The 17,250-nt window shown below is 38.8% G+C and overlaps 2 protein-coding genes across 7 annotated transcripts; one reads left to right on the top strand and one right to left on the bottom strand.

The window, feature by feature from the left end:
- Positions 1–2,480: 2,480 nt before the first annotated feature.
- LOC103714628 (Ubiquitin-like superfamily protein) lies at positions 2,481–12,311 on the bottom strand. Of its 6 annotated transcripts, none has more exons than XM_008801950.5 (4): positions 11,652–12,311; positions 10,899–11,004; positions 5,826–5,925; positions 2,481–3,585 (listed from the first exon to the last, which is right to left on the bottom strand). In XM_008801950.5, the coding sequence occupies exons 1-4, from the start codon at positions 11,866–11,868 to the stop codon at positions 3,502–3,504; spliced, it is 507 nt and encodes a 168-aa protein (XP_008800172.4). In that variant the 5' UTR covers positions 11,869–12,311; the 3' UTR covers positions 2,481–3,501. The 6 variants fall into 6 exon arrangements, with proteins under 6 accessions (XP_008800172.4, XP_038982267.3, XP_088580129.2 ...); XM_039126339.3 differs by having other exon boundaries at positions 2,885–3,097; XM_088724003.2 differs by lacking the exon at positions 2,481–3,585 and adding an exon at positions 3,851–3,871.
- A 1,581-nt stretch (positions 12,312–13,892) lies between these two features.
- On the top strand, positions 13,893–16,240 carry LOC103714630 (Tetratricopeptide repeat (TPR)-like superfamily protein). The gene has a single exon (XM_008801951.6). The coding sequence runs from the start codon at positions 14,084–14,086 to the stop codon at positions 16,148–16,150; it is 2,067 nt and encodes a 688-aa protein (XP_008800173.4). The 5' UTR covers positions 13,893–14,083; the 3' UTR covers positions 16,151–16,240.
- The last annotated feature ends 1,010 nt before the right edge of the window (positions 16,241–17,250 follow it).

Genomic DNA, 17,250 nt, shown 5'->3' with positions numbered 1-17,250 from the left:
TATGAACTATTTCGGATATTGGGCGAAAAGAAAACCTTCATTTTCCAAAGCACCCAACCAAGCCTCAGGTTGATTTCAAGCCTCATCAAGCTCGTGGCTCCAAGATTAACTTGACGGCAAGGAAACCCTATGGCTCCTTTCTCTAGTTTTTGCATTTCTTTAGGTTATCTTTTTTATCTAGACGCCACCGGTCTTTTACTTTATCGAGATCGATTTTGATGGCAATGTTTTGCGAAAAAAGCTTATGGTGTAGCTGGTTTTACCATCAGAAGTTGTTGCCACTCTTTTTTTGCCACATATAACACTCAGGGCTCGTTTGGTTCGCGGAAAATATTTTTCCTCTTAAGAATATGATTCCTGGGAAACAAATTTACAGAGGGCTCGTTTGGTTCGCGGGAAAAGAAGGAGGGAAAGTGTGGTCAACGGGAAAGTAATGAAATGCCTCTTGTTTGGTTGGAGTTTTCAAAGGAGAGAGAAGGGAAAGTTGTATTCTCATGGGAATGTGATTCCCACATTTCATGGGAAAGTCTTTCCCATGAGAAACATGGGAAAGTTACTTTCCCATGAGGCGGGAATCGCTCTATTTTTACTTTTTTCCAAAAAGTCCCTTCAACATTAAAGAAGCATTAAAGAGGCATTAAAAACCTAATTTTTATTAAGGGCATAATAGGAATTATATATAACTTTCCTAGGAAAGTGGATGGCCAACCAAACATAAGCATCTTGGAAATTTGTCACTTTCCCATAGTCAACCAAACATGCCAAAAGTACTTTTCTAGGCATCCTCTTCCTAGGAATTTGTTTCCCGGGAATCATATTCCTAGGAAGGAAAATGCTTCCCGCGAACCAAACGAGCCCAGAAAGATGATGCTTAGGAAAGTACTTTTGACATGTTTGATTGACTATGGGAAAGTGACAAATTTTCAAAGTGCTTATGTTTGGTTGGCCATCTACTTTCCTGAGAAAGTTATGCATAATTTCTATTATGCCCTTAATAAAAATTAGATCTTTAATGCCTCTTTAATGCTTCTTTAATACGGAAGGGATTTTTTGGGATAAAGTAAAAATAGAGTGATTCCCGCCTCATGGGAAAGTAACTTTTCCATGTTTCTCATGACAAAGACTTTTCCATAAAATGTAGGAATCATATTTTTATGGGAATACAACTTTTTCGTCTCTCTCTTTTGTAAACTCCAACCAAACAAGAGGCATCTCATTACTTTTCCGTTGACCATACTTTGCCTCCTTCTTTTCCCGCGAACCAAACGAGCCCTCAGATATATAACTATTCCAATGGCTAACTACATGGAGTATGAGAAGGGATGATCTTTGCTATGAAGTTCATGGCGACATCCCACATTATGCTAGACGGGGATTTTAGAATGATGATTGAGTGGTGGTCAAATGGATGATGGCTATCGTAGACTTTTTTGAGGTGGCACATATCTTTACAAAAGCAAACCATGCATCTGTTTAAGTGGCAACTTATATAGCTAATCTCACTGAGATAACTGTGGGATTCGGCTTTTGTTGCTCCTCCTTGGCCCCGTCTCTTGTGGATGTATTTATACAAGGAACGCATAATATATCCGGCAAATTAACAAAATCTTGAAATTATACAAAAGTATTGGTGGAAAATTTTCAATCATGTTCTCGAGATTCCCATCTATAATAATCATATCATTCTGCATCTAATTGCCGGTTGGAAGAGGCTTACATGGAATCAATCTTTTTAACTAATTTGTTCTACTTCTACCCATCAAATATCAGATAAAACAACCAATTTAACTAATTTATTCCAAGATCAAAATAAATAATTTAATCCGAGTAAACTATTCAACGTTGCAAAGTTAGGTACTTAAAAGGGTTAAGTATAAGCTAACCTGAAGATTAATGAATGCTGCTACTAACGGATTTGCTAAATATTCACTTATCGAGGAATAGAACACCCCAGTAGATGATCGTTAGTTTTAGTCAAGTAAATGTTAAAAATTTTAGCCCAAAAGGCACATATTTCAGTAGAGATTAAAAAACTTAATAAACTAGGATCAAGTGATCGAAGATTTCAGGACATATTATACAGATCTCTATATGGAAGAAAACTGCCCAAAAGAGAGGTCCTCCGCTGGATCGCTAGTAGCAAGCAGAAAACAGAAGCTACGTTAGGCAGCCCAAGAATAGTAAAAACATCTCACATAAAAAGATAAGAACGACACTGTTATTGGCGATATCTAAAATGCCCAAAAGCACGAGGTTTAAACCCCAACCAAGGAATAGTAGCCTCCATGCAGAGGGCAATAGTTCCAGGTTAGGAACTGTTGCAACACTAACACTAAAATGCAATCGATGCAAAGGCTAACCCAACTCATTCCTGTCAGCGCTGTAGAGTAGCCCCACTTGTGCCAAAAAATTTCGAGGCTGCATTAAACTCTATACAGCATATTAATCATATTACCAAACTAGAAGTGTTGAAAATCTTGTCAAGAATATCTTGCGAACTACTCAAGCAAGGTTTCTCATGATTCAGCAATTGGGCAAAGCCTTTTTCAGTTCAATTGTGCCACTTTAACATCTAAATAAAATAATTCAACAACATGAGCATGTGAAAGCTCTTGGTAGCAAATGGTACATTTTGACATAAGCCCCTGACGGCACCAGGTCATGGCCTATAAACAAGGTTCCAAACGTTATCATTTTTCTATTAGTCAATGAATCTGAGTGCAAGCAGAAAATGAAAATCACAGCCGGAGATCGTCGCACTCCAGGTCTTAACATAGTTGGGGCAGAGCTTCGAGCAGCTTGGAAGGATACATCATATGTGAGGCGGATGCTCGATGCCGAGCAGGTGTACATCGAGGAAGACTCATCGATGGTGATCGAGTGAATACGGGGTGCGAACAAGTATGGTGATGGTCATCCCCTTATTCGTGAGACACGCAGGCTCGTGGTAGAGCTGGGGAAGTACCAGGTAGTAATGCTTTTCATAAGGCGAACAGGGCTGCAGACTAGGTCGTCTCCTATATTGCACAACATTCTAAGGAGTTCCTGTGGACGCCCACAGTAGAGCTCCCGCCCCCATTATACTCTTTACTTTCTTCTGACTTGGCAGAATGTACTCACATTAGAGCTATATGAATTGCCGTTTTCCAACAAAAAAAAAAAAAAGCAGAAAATGAAAATCCTGCTCAAGCAACAAAAATCATGAAATGATTATAATCCTATTAATTTCTGGCAGCGGGAACATGTGAGGACTCCTGCGAGTGTTTGTTTAATCTCGCATTGGCTATATACTCGGTTTGATATTGGATACTTAAAAACTTAAATACTGGATTGTTACAGAAAAACAGATCCATACCAGGAAAAGAAAGAATGATAACAAAGATATAAATGTACTTGTGGGTGCACAAAGGAATGCAGGAGTTATATAGACATCCATCAAAAGCTTTATAAACATGAGAACCACCCTCAGGAGAGAGAGATGCTTGCAGCTCAATACATAAGTCATGAACATCTGAAAAAGCGATGTTTTCTTCTCTTAGAATGTTTCCGAGATTCTCTAGACATGATGCATGGGGAAAAAAGGACCTGCATCCAAAGAAGAGAGAGAAAACTTATGGATAATGGGTATTTTTTAAATGGTAAACTGATCATCCTTTAACAGCCTAAAATGAAGCCATGATACGGGAGTGCTCAGATGAGAGAATTTCATGTCCGCACTTATGGAACCAAGGTAGTCTATGCAAGTTCAATAGCATGACTGCCTCTAAGAATTCCATAATCAAATGATAAGATATTTTCCAAAAAAAATCTGGATGTTTTTTTCTGTACTTTGTGACCCATCCATTATTCTTCCACATTACCAAAGCTACATCTGTAATATCAAAAAGTCATAAGACTATTTCAGAAATTTGGCAGTGGGAAACTTGAAGAACAGAATCTATACTTAACCTTATTGTTATAGTCGGCATGCATAGTAACATAATTGTTTGGTTCAATGATGTGCCCAAAAATGCAGGTTTTTCAGTTTTGCTTGGAAAAAAAATTGGAGAGAAGCCAGATAGATAGAACATGTTTCTCCTTTGCTTAAGCCAAGTCATAATCCTCCTCTTTTGGGAGTCCTGGAGGTCAACTTTGTGGATAACTATTTAATAGACGTAAGTTCAAAATTTAATGGAGTGCTTTCTGTTAAAAAAAAACAAGATTGTCCAATAGCGGTTACTGGCCCATTACAATCTGTACATATCAAATGAAGCAAAAGCAGTACACCTTGTCAAATTCTTGTGAAAGAGATTGCAAATTGCTTCTGCTACCTCCATTTGTGAGTGGGGGTTTTTTATTGACACATCAACAGCCAGGGAAGGACCAACAGAATTTTGATCCTATCTCCAATGAGGCACAGGGTACACAAGAGAGGCTCTCACAGAAATGGCAGAATCCTCTCTTTGTAGAGGCACAATTGAAGTAAATGCCCATATACAAAAATTCCTTGCCTTAGTTTTCTTTTAATGAAGAAATTCCGTGCCTTTGTTGTTTTTTTTTGTTTTTCATAAGGAGTCACTACCTTATTAGAAATGGCGAACATTTGGAGTACACAATCCACACATGACCTGGATGGTTCTCTTAATGTTTCAACCTGGTTTGGGACCTATACCACCAAACTTGGAGAATTTTCATCCAATATAAGTTTAGATGCTTGACCTAGTAATAAGTTATTCAACCATTGACCCTTTTTGAAAAACAAGGACTTTTAGTGAGCAGCAATTCATAAATATTTGCAAGTTGCATCACTAAGAAAGCTCAAAAGACAACCCCCCCCCCCCCGGTGGGGGGAAAAAAACAGAGAACGTGAGAAGTCCTGGGTCTATTATCTGGTTATACAAGTTGTAGATCTCAAATGAATTAGAAGCAAAACCTCTTTCCAGATGTGATGTAAAAACTAATGAATTGCTTCTGATGCTTTCCATTTTGCACAGGACACATATAACGGTATATCTAGGTCCAAGGACAGAAAATATGGAATTTTGCTCCTATCTCCATTTAGACATGCTGCAAGAGTGGCATAGACTGCAGAATCCTTTCTTCATGGAGTAGTTGAAATATTTGTCCAAACATTTTTTTTTCTTCAGTTTGAATCTGAATATACTTAAGGCCAATAGGGTCAAGTTTTACTCGGGTCGTACAGAGCTAGATCCCAAGCTCAAATTGGTCTTTTAGCACCAACAACAGATCAGCAGCAGTCATCTCTACAAGTAAATTATTTTAAACGCCCCAACTGTTTTTACAGCACAAATGTGTGCATGGCATGCACATCTTAAGAAAAGGCACATCCAGGATCTCTGAAAACCGGATCAAGAAATCACATGATTTCCAAGACAATCAAAGAAATGATTGCTCCCTCTCGGATTTCAAGCAATCACATGATTTCAAGCAGCGAGTGGTTCAGTATAGCATTCCATGTTCAAAAATTGGAACAATTCATGCAGTTTGGATCAATTGAAATCTGATGGCTAGGATTTGGCTAGCGCCATATCCAACCATTAGGATTGCAGACCCAACACATCAATTAACATAGCACATTGAAAATAACAATCAGAGGGAAAAAAAACAGAAAAAGACAAATTAACAAAGAAGGGCAATATCAAAAAGTAAAAAGGATCTTGTTTGGAAACATGAAATATATATAACTGAAGAATTTGCTGTTAATTTATTTGCTGCTGGCTAGCTAAACAACTTGTCATACCAAACAGTGAATATATAGGCATTATAAACAAGTCGTATGTTAGGAGAAAGAAAGAAGCATTTCGATGCATGTAAATGATAGTCACCTTTGAATTGTTATGCATTCCATAGTCACGAAGTGGAGAATTGTCATCAATGAGCTTCTCATTCTGGTGAACCAAACAAAAGTTAGCCCAGATATGCCTCCTGTAAAGTACATAGCCCAAGTTCAGACCCAAAATCGGGATAGAAAAAGAGAAACTAATACTCCAAAGTAAGATAAGGACTAATATGAACAAGAATGGTTTGGAAATCTTACCAGCAATCTTCGAGTTGTGGGCCTGGACATGTTTAACAAGTAACACAAGGGCAAGATGAACAGACTACAAAAGATAGTTTCAAGAAATAACATAAATTTCTGATTGTTTATGCTCGTAAGGGTTCATGACATTTAGTGATGTGCTTTTACATTAGAAGTTAGGGAAGATTGAGAAATACCAATTCTATACTTTTACTCACAGCAAAACAACAGGTGACTGCACAAGAAGAAGAGATATGGCCTGACCTTCAAATCCTAAATTATTCAGCTTCAACACTAAGACCACCAGCCTTAGAGGAAACAAGCTTGGTCTTAATTACAATGGCCATGCCAAGACTAGAAAAAGAAGAGACCAAATAATTACTAAAACTAGGAGCAAAGAGCCACCATTTGGATCAAGAGAAAGTTCAGTTCTATAACATCACAGTCTTAAATATTAACATCCCCTTCTAGAGTCTCTTTAAGCGATCTTATTTGGGCATGGGAAAAATTATTCTGGCACTTTTTAGTTCATTTATTTAGTGTCTAAAAGGCAATTGTGAAACATGAGTGGTTAATAGGATAAATTAAAGAAATAATTTTTTTCTGTTTATTTGATGAACTATATAGTATATAATGACAATTTCTTAGTAACTTCAAAAATTTTGGTAACTCGTCAAAAAAACATGATAAAAAGTGTGAGGCAAGATGCAACTCTACCAAATGAAATAATCAATACAAATTGGAAATGAATGACACACAAATAGCGCAAAATGTAGCTTTTAAGTTGTAATTGAGGTAAGATCATTAAGCATCAAGGAGACTGCAGGGCTAGACTAGCTTAATACTGGACCTATCCTAAAAGATAGTCCATACCTGATAAACCCAACAAACCTACAAAAAACTCGAGCTTACTTAGGAAGTTGCTTGAGTACTTATGCATTTTGTGCAATCTAGGTAACTGGACCATAAGCAGCATGACTAAGGGCCTACATTTATGCGGGCAGTCACTTTTTATGTCACCGCGATATATAAATTGCTGGGCAATGCTAACAATAAATTACATTCTTTAGAACCATATTTAATAGGATTCACTTGAACAAACTTCAGTATTAGCAAAGGTTACCATATAACTTACTATCTCTCATCTACGGCTTTTGAACAAGAGGAGTTTAGTGGTTCTTTCAAGGAAACACTATAATCATCAAAATACCAAATTTCCCTTTAGTAGATCATAGGTGAAAATATCATTTTTAAGCACCAACTTCAAGAATCATGGAGTCTAGAAGAGAATCCTTTTCCCAAAAGACTTTAACATATGACTTATTATTCCCTTCTCATGTTAGCCAATAAGACATACAGAGACTTATAAAGAAAATGATTCAATGTGGTCCCATTTCAAATGTCTTAAATCAACCTTTTCAAATCAATTGCAATTTGTTTGTAGTTCTTTAAAAGTTTTTCTTAGCTTAAATAAATAGAAATGTTCATACCTCCCTCCATATTAACAGAATTTTTGCCTTTTTTCCACCTTCTAAACAATGGCTACCTAGGTAGTAGGTATGTCTTCAGTTGAAAGACATCCATCATACAAATAAATTGTTAGTGTATTTTCTTGACTTCTCAGTTATATGTTATCTAAACCAAGGTCCGCCGTACCGGTACCGGTCGGCGTACCGGTGGCCGGCCGGACCGGTACGGTACCGGTCCGGTCCGGTACGTACCGGCTGGTACCGGTCCCGTACCGGCCGGTACGCGGTGGTTTCAAAAACCACAGCGCGCGGCACTGTGGTTATAAAAAAAAAAAAAAATCGTACCGGTGCGAACCGGCCAGTTCGCACCGGTACGAGGCCGGTACCGGTCGGTACGGGCTCCGAACCGGCCGGTACGGGCCCGAACAGGCCGGTTCGGATAAAAAACCGGAAAATACCGGTTTTTATCCGTTCAGGTACCGGTCCACGGCCGGACCGGTACGTACCGACCCGTACCGGCCGGTACGGGCCGGTACGGCATTCCATGATCTAAACAATATTGATTTTAAGAATACCTTTTGCTAACAACTATTACGGACTAGCATTGTCTTGGTTGTATATTGCTTTTGATATACTAATCATGATTCTGTAACTTATATAGCAAATTCCTGGAATAAGTATAGTTCGTGTCTAAAACAATCAAAATCCAAGCCTCAGCCTCCTCTAATCTTCACAAATGCGAACTATTTTTGCTAGACTAGGTGAGTTATCTTATTCTTGGAAAGTAGAACTTCTCCCATCCCACAGAAATATCCTTTTGTTCTTCAATCTCACAACCATAAGCATGAAAATAATTAACAACTCAACATCAAGTATTTGAAGAAACTAATCCATAATAAGAACTGTATTCATGGCTCTTTGCATATAATTTGTGCCTCAAAAATGAATTCGATACACAGAAGCACATCCTGATTTCTTCTATATTCATCGAGAGAAACCATGGAGATATGCCCCAGTTGCACAAGTTTTAACTTTTTTTTTTTAAGATTGGTCTTTCTTGAATCAACAAGATTTTTAATTTTTATGGAAGGCTCCTCCCTTCTCCAAAATTACCTTGGGAAGGAATATGACACTGATTTGTAAAGAACTGACTCCAAGTTGAAAGACAATCATATTTTTTTCCAAACTTGATTGGACCATACCATGATCCACAAAGCCAAACACATATTTGGGGTAACTTGTGTAGGTTACTGTTGACTGTTAAGGTTCAAGGGTAGTCCATAATCTACAACAATCTCAAGCAAAAACAAAGAACTAGAATTAAGGTTCAAGGTGTCTCTATTCTATTATGAAAATGATCGAGGTGGAGATTTTTTTTTAAAGAAAAGGCTATCTATAAGCGATATTATATAAAATGAACTTTGATTATATTTTGGCTTGATTGAAAGATGAACTTTGGTTCCACCCCACCACAATTAAAAGTTGTTTTTCATTTCAAACATTCCATAATAGTATTTTAATAATCACTGCATCATTTTTCTCTTGTTTACTTTTTAAGTATTTATTTTTCCTCTCTGTTATTATATTTGCAAAAACTCTCCAGAATGTATATTGGGAATCTCAGCCATGCTGATTATAAAAAAATAATCAGACAATTGATGAAAAAGATAAGGTTCAAGGTGACGAACTGACCCATGGTTTTTGTTAGTCTAAAACAGGGAATAAAAAACAAGAGTAATATAACAAACTATATTGAGACGGCAAAGCAAGGTTAGGATGGATAGGAATGAAGGTATCAAATTGAAAAATCCTGTCCAACCATCTGTGTGCCTGCATGATTATTTTTCCTTGTCACTTCTCACTTGGCTTACAGTTTGCTTGGTTGCCTGGTTACTCATTGTCCTAGACTAGGCGGGAGTTGCCAAGTAGGGAATGCAAAACAAGAGACAAATGGGAGAAATTGGTGAAGGATCTTGCTCTCCCAAAACTGAGCTTTTCTGGAATCCACCTAAATAGGTGACTTCTGGTACTACTGTAATACGAGATTGTGAACTTCCACGATACCATAAACCTCTTCTCTTCACACCTTCCCACTCAGGCAGGAGATCACACATTAGTGGGCCATCCAAATGTCCCTTAACAAATGTTGGATGCTGACATCAAAAGTTATTCCCCTTATTTTTTTAATGGTGAAGCTGCTCTTCTTCAAGTCAGCAGTTCATAGATTCCTTCATTTTTGTCTGTAGGACTTGTTTAAAGAATTTGAAGTGGTCATAGATGTAAATCAAGATACCACCATATTATAAATATATTAAGTGCCAATATTGAGACTACAATCGAGTTTTTTTTGGACTTCAGTCAATCTTGAAAAGGAGATGTTATTCTCAATCGATGGACAACATCCGTGATACCTCAACACTAGGATATGGATCATCTAGTCCTCCAAATGAAAATTGTTTGAATAGTAGTTACAAATAAATATATCAAAGGGAGCAAGATTTTGATGGAAGGATATACACATGAATAACCTTCTATTGACTAATAATAGAAAGACGAAGTATATCATGTATAGACATGTTTACTAAAGGGTCAATCAAACCAAGAAACGAAAAGTGATTAATAACTAACTGAAATGAGCAAAGAATTTGTACATAACAACTGGAAAGAAGGATTTGATGAAATGTTGGTGTTATGAGGGACAAGACTAAGGTAGCAATATGGTTTTGAGGACTTATTAAAATGGCTACCGACAAATAGTACATGGCAATGCTTCGTTACTTGTAAACATCATGTATGAATAACAAAGAATCAAATCTTTTTTTAATATCTATGATATTTTGTCTATGAGTAAGTTACAAAAACCCTCTCTGAAGTTCACATTTATTATATTTACACCCAATAGTTTGTAAAATCTACTTAACCGTGTTAGTGAAACAGTTTACCTCATGTGAAAAATCGAAATTGCTCTTGGGTGGGGAGGAAGATGCACATGTTTTCTTATATCCTTGATTGGTTGTTATGCCACTTAAGGTTATTTTGGTCATTTTTGAAATTTTTTTGATATGGTCTTTGGGTCCCATTAAAGATTAATAGTTTGACTAATGTTCTATTAAGTTATAGGTAAAGTGTTGGAGAAAAATGAAAATCAAGCGTGAGTTTTTTTAAACTATTGAGTGTAAGTGTAATTTACCCCTGGTCTCAACGGGGGTTTTGCAATCTACTCTTTCTCTATTGAATAAGCAATATATAACAGCCAGAAAAGTTTTCGGAAAAATAAAGTACATTATGAACAGGTGAATTCAGATCACTCTTGCATGCAAATGCAAATATTTGCACAACTTGAGTGAAATATTATACAGGAACTGCTGACTATGTAGATACGTAATGACAGATTACAAACCAATACATACCATGAGATGTGGCGGTGTCCCATCTCTGCTTGCTCCATCTCATTTATTTTCTTCCTGATTGCCCATTTCAAGTCCTTCACCGTAGCAGAATTCAGTACTGCCACATCTTCAAAAGAAAGAAAAGATGAATTACATACAACACATCTCAGTCAGTTAATTATGTTCAAAATGGTTTGTTATTTGTTAAAATGTTATGACAGAAAACCGAACATAAGATGACACGCCAAATTAATAGTTCTATGAGTTAAATTGAGGATTAGTTAACAATACTGTACTAATCAGACTTTGAAAACTAGTTCGCTAAATGACCAGATAATTGGTCAACGTATAATAGAATGTGTCTGAGAATAACCGCCACATCATGGAGGGAGTAGATAATCCACAACCGTGGATAACACTGAACCATGAAATGGGCATGATTATTGAGAGCCTGAAAAAAAATACTGTTCAAGACATCACATGCCCATCAAAATATTGCATACTGTTGGAAAAAAGAAATATTCTAACAAATACGAATAATCAACATCCAAAATACTAATTAGATGTATACATCATATTCTAACATCCAGAGGCTTGCTTTAATTACTAAATCCGTTTCCATCAGTCAGTCACAAATCAAGGACTACTCTAGAAATAATTTATGAATAAAAGAACAATGCTAACGATCAGAAGGCACTATGAAGCGTAGGTGAAGATAAACTTAAAATTTGAGATTCATAATGTCGGATGGTTTCTGAATTTAAGACAGCATACCGAAGGAGGTATCATCCATCCTAACAACGGATATTTTCATCGCGCTGCCTAACTCCAAATTGATCAAGGTGTCGACATCTGCCAAGATCGGCTTCTTTGGAACATCAGACAATATGGGATCGTCAAGGAGAGCGGAGAGCATTGACTGCAGCCGGGCCTTCTTGGCAGTGCTGGTGTTGTAACCAACAACATCCTCATTTCTGGACCCTGAATCCATCTCTTTGGTAAGTGATGGTTTGATTATATCAATTCATAGACAGCGAACCGGAAAGGCCGATGAAAAGAGTCCAGTGAAAGCCAAAAGAACGGACACGAGGATCAAGAAATCAAGAGAACCGGACTGATCGAAAGAGTGCAAGGTCTCGGAGGGATCGATCTAGGGTTTTTTTGAACTGGGGAGGCGATGGCGATCGGAGTCCTTGGAATTCGGAGAGGACAGCGATTTGTTGAGAGGATGGGTGTGATTGGGTGGATTTGAATGAGATACGGTGTAGGGTTTGGTGCTTAATTGTAGGAGATGGGCAATGGGGAGGATTGTAGGGTCTCGTGGCGGTTTCCAATCAAGAGGGGGGTGGGGTTTGGGGGGGATGGGGCTCTGGAGCTGAGGACGGTTTCGGCTGGTATTGTTCTGCCGGCCAATCTTGTGCTTCAGGGTGACTCAGCCACGATAATTGGATCTAAAGATATTAATAGTATGGTGGGTGCCACTTTTGCTTCGAAATAGTTAGATTCTGATGATAAAAAATGTTGTCTGAAAGAGAGAGCGAGAGAGATGCCTAAAACACTTTAAGAGTTGTTATTATTTTTTAATTTTTTTAAATATATTTATGCTATATGTATATGAGTGGTTCAAAAAAAAAAAAAATTGCAGCATGGCTACGGTTGTTTATAACCTATATCTCTCTGGGGCTGGGTCGGGTTTCCTATTGTCTGGATTTTGATGGCCGCGAGGGGCCAAGTAGAGCGATATCAAGTTGCGCGCATATGGACGTTGGATTAGTACTATTTTGGAGATCAGGAAAAAAATATCTTAAAATTATACACAAGTATTAACATTCATCTATTTCATTCCTTGTGGAAAAATTTTATTCATGTTATCCAAATACGGTTATGTCATCTAAAATAATTATATTCTTGGGGGCCTAATTGCGAGGTTGCAAGAGGGTTATACCGAATCAAAGTCTCTTTTGAACTTATTTTTTCTACTTATACCCAGGAAATATCAAATAAAACAACTAATTTAATTAATTTATTCCGAGAACAAAATAAATATTTAAAAGAAAAAACTTATAATGTTACTTTTCTAGATCCAAGTAAAATATTTCATCTTGCAAAGTGGAGTACTTAATTGTGACGTAAAAATGGCTTGAGAAAAAGCTAACTCATTTACTCCGAATAAATTTACTCTATAGCTAACTCATTATAGGCTTAAAGTGACGTGACGATTGCATCTGAATGCTTAGTAAAGAGAACAGAGGATTATAGGCCTAAAGTGACATGACAATTGCATCTGATTGCTTGGTAATGAGACAGAGAATTACAGGCCTAAAGTGACATGATAATTGCATCTAAATGCTTTAGTAATGATAATTATAAAGATTGCCTTCTACTCTTATTTTACATGCGTCAAAGGACTGTCTGATAGCTAGGCAGATCTCAGACTTAACAATCATCTGATAAATGCTTCAAAAAAAGTAGTGTTTTTCTTTTTTTGGAAATAAAACATCCTAGCATCATCTTAGTTCATGGTGCAATCGCGCGAAACATGTTGAGTAGTTAGAGGCTTGAGCTTGACTTGATTCAAAATACTCAGATCCAAAACTCAACTTGAGATTGATTGAACTTTAATATTCAAGCTTGAATTAGACCCGATAAAAAAATAGCAATACCATTCAACTTGACTAAAATATAAATTGAGCCATAATCGAGCTTAAGTTCGCGCTCGAATTCAAGCCTGGGTCATAATTAAAAATATAGTTAAAATTTAAAAGTTAGATCAGATTAAAAAAGAGTACTATATATTTAATATATATATATATATATATATATATATATATATATATATTTGATTAGGCTCGCAAATCTTCGAGTCAAGTTTTTTGCTACTCGAGATCAGTAATAATTGAGTCGAGTTGAGCTTAGATCCAACTCGAGCTCGAGCAGCTTGCGAGTTGGTCGGCTCATTTGTATCTCTAATCTTAGGTATTAAGGAAGATCTAAATCTTAAGATGATTCAAGATGAATAAATATAATTTCAAACGCAAAAGCAATCATATATATCAAAGTATAACACTTTCATACGGGATTTGTTATGTGGAGATAATTTTGGTGATATAAAAATAACTAATGTGATTACCGGATTCCGGATTCCCTGCTCTAAATCAAATGCCCGGACGGTGGGAGGATGGAAGTCGCATAGCCTGCTGTAGTTGATGAGAACCACCCTCATCCCACTGACCCCTCCTCTCCGCATCATCAAGGCCCGGCACCCATTCCCCATCTCCTTCCCAGACTCCCTCCTCGGATCCTCCTCAAACTTCCGGCCAGAACTCACCGACGACGCCGCTGCCTTGGTCCACTTACTCGACGAATGCCAGTCCCCGCGCTCCCTCCCGTCCCTCCGCGATCTCCACTCCCGTCTCCTCGACCGCGGCCTCGCCTCCCACCCCTCCGTCCAGATCAAGCTTATGCGCGCCTACGCCGCCTGTGGCGACCCCGCACGCGCCCGCCGCGTCTTCGATGGCGCCTCCGCCAAGACCACCATCTTCTTCAACGTCATGATCCGGAGCTACGTTACCCACGGCCTCCACCGTGAAGCCCTCCTCCTATTCTCCCAGATGGCTCGCCTCTACCGCGTGAAGGCCGACCATTATACCTTCCCCTGCGCCCTCAAGGCCTGCTCGGACTCCGAGAACCTCCAAGGCGGCCTCCAGATACACGGCGCCGTCGCCAAGCTCGGCCTCGACGCCAACCTCTTCGTGGGGAACACGCTTATCAGCTTGTACTCCAAGTGTGGCTGCTCCGATGACGCGTTCCGATTGTTCGGTGAAATGTCTCACAGAGACGTTGTATCTTGGAATGCGATGATTGCCGGGTACGCGCAGAACGGCCAGTTTGAACGGGCTATTGAGGCCTGTAAGGAGATGGTGGCGGTCGGGAGGCCAAAGCCTGATGCTGGCACCGTGGCAAGCATCCTTCCCGCTATGTTGAACACTGAGCGGACCAATGTTGTGTTCGTGCGTAAGATGTTCGATGAAATGCCTAGGAAAGGATTGGTTTCTTGGAATGCCATGATCGCAATCTATGCGAACAACTCCATGGCAGCGGAAGCAATGAATCTCTTCTTGCTGATGGAGAAGGAAGGAGTAGAACCCGATGCGGTGACATTTGCCAGTGTTCTTCCTTCTTGTGGGGAGACGTCAGCTCTGGCAGTGGGAGTCCGAATTCATGAATTCATCAAAAGGAAGAGAATGTGCCCAAATCTGGTGCTCGAGAATGCACTGATGGACATGTATGCTAACTGTGGATGCTTGAAGACTTCGAGAGAGGTTTTTGATGGTATGAAAGGTAGGGACGTTGTGTCCTGGACTTCGATCATTGCAGCATATGGAATACATGGAAATGGCCGAGAAGCCATCAGCCTTTTCGAACAGATGCAGGAATCTGGACTAAAACCCGACCACATAGCCTTTGTTTCGGTTCTTGCAGCCTGCAGCCATGCAGGCCTTTTGGATGAAGGGAGGTATTACTTTAAGTGTATGACAGATCAGTATCAGATGGTTCCAAGAATTGAGCACTTCGCTTGCATGGTGGACCTCCTTGGCCGTGCCGGCTGCATTGAAGAAGCTTATGATTTCATCAGACAGATGTCCATCGAGCCAAACGAGAGAGTGTGGGGAGCTTTGTTGGGTGCTTGTCGAGTTCACTCTAATATGTCTATTGGGTTGGTGGCAGCAGATAATTTGCTGAGGTTGGTTCCAGATCAAGCTGGGTATTATGTTCTTTTATCCAATATTTATGCAAGAGCTGGTAAATGGGAGGATGTGATGTCAGTGAGGAGCATCATGGTGAGCAAAGGGATCAAGAAGATACCAGGTTGCAGCAATGTGGAACTCAGGGATAGGGTTCATACCTTTCATGTGGGAGATAGGTCGCATCCTCAGTCTAAGGACATATATGCAAAACTGGATGTCTTGATGGGGAGGATGAAGGAGTTAGGCTATGTTGCTGAGACTGAAGCAGCCCTTCATGATGTGGAGGAGGAAGACAAGGAGGGCCATCTGTCTATGCACAGTGAAAAGCTCGCGATCGCATTTGCATTAATAAATACTGGTCCAGAAATACCAATCAGGATCACGATGAACCTCCGGATGTGTGGAGATTGCCATCATGCTGCCAGGTTCATTTCAAGCATCACCGGGCGCGAGATTATCCTCAGGGACACTAATAGGTTTCATCATTTTGAGAATGGCATTTGCTCATGTGGTGATTACTGGTAATTGCCCATCCCAATTCACAAACACTACTTATTATTTACTGTAATATTGCAATTGATAATCTAAATTTTTATAAAGAAGTTCATTTTGTGAGCTGTCAGTCTTAGAAACATTAGATAAAACCAGCGGACGCTATAACACGCAGAATCTATTTTGGTGTGTTACTAATGTTGCCTAAAGTAAATAATTTAGGAGCATAACCAGAAAACATCTAGACTAGTCTTCATTTCAACTTTTTATGCTCTCAACCCTGACAGATCGTTGAGCAAAGGGAAAATTCTGCTTTTATTGAATAGTCAATCAGTGGTAGATGGTCTGAGAATTGAACAAAGTGCTTCATAGTTGACCTTCAGGGCATCTGATTGTGTTGTGGTTCCCCATCAAACCAAGCAAGAGGCCGCGGGAGTTTTTGCGGGGAATTTGACAATCCTGTGACTCTGCAACTTGTATATTATGGTGGGTCTTCTAGATCACTTATCTGTTAAATCATGTCATGTTTCCAAGTTTATGCTGTAGCTAGTAGATGAGAAGATATGTTGGTGATTTAGCAGGGGGATCAAGAAATCGGATTATTTTCAGCACAAAAAAAAAAGAAAAGAAAAGAAATCAGATTATAACAATATTTAACTGGGTGACAGGGTTCATGAGTTGCATGTTGGAAATGGCTCCTACACGTGGTTCAATGATATTTGAGTAGGTAAATGGAGTTAAGATACAGATATTGGTTTAGAGATATTGATCACAAGATTATCTTTAGACATGTGAGATTGCTATCGTGCTATCAAGCTGATTTCAGCTATATAAGGTATGACATAATCCTAGAGGATGATAGTAGGCTTAATCATTTTAAGCATGAGATCTACTTTCGGGAAGCTAAATCTAGTTACCAAAAATAGGGCCATGCCACTCAGGGAGGACGTTTATTGCAATCTTGAATCAAACAACTGCTATTAGTAAGCCTTCTTCCATTAGCACGCCCTTGTCCCCTTCCTCTCCTCCTAGAATCCTTTCCAACCGTAGTTTACCAGTCATTCTCTAATCTCTGCAAGGTAAATCCTTAAGACCAATTTACGAAAGTAACAAAATATTATCGATATGAATCT

This window comes from Phoenix dactylifera, chromosome 6, assembly GCF_051530095.1.
Source record: "Phoenix dactylifera cultivar Ajwa chromosome 6, Ajwa_hap1_PhDact_Kaust_v1.1, whole genome shotgun sequence".
NCBI classification, from domain to species: domain Eukaryota; kingdom Viridiplantae; phylum Streptophyta; class Magnoliopsida; order Arecales; family Arecaceae; genus Phoenix; species Phoenix dactylifera.
This window is presented reverse-complemented; position numbering and strand designations above follow the sequence as displayed.

Coding starts and splice junctions, on each gene's coding strand:
- LOC103714630 (XM_008801951.6), top strand. CDS start 14,084: ATGAGAACCACCCTCATCCCACTGACCCCTCCTCTCCGCATCATCAAG.
- LOC103714628 (XM_088724002.2), bottom strand. CDS start 11,868: ATGGATTCAGGGTCCAGAAATGAGGATGTTGTTGGTTACAACACCAGC. Junction 11,005..11,651: donor GATGGATGATACCTCCTTCG/GTATGCTGTCTT, acceptor TTTCTTTTGAAG/ATGTGGCAGTACTGAATTCT. Junction 5,926..10,898: donor GGACACCGCCACATCTCATG/GTATGTATTGGT, acceptor TGTACTTTACAG/GAGGCATATCTGGGCTAACT.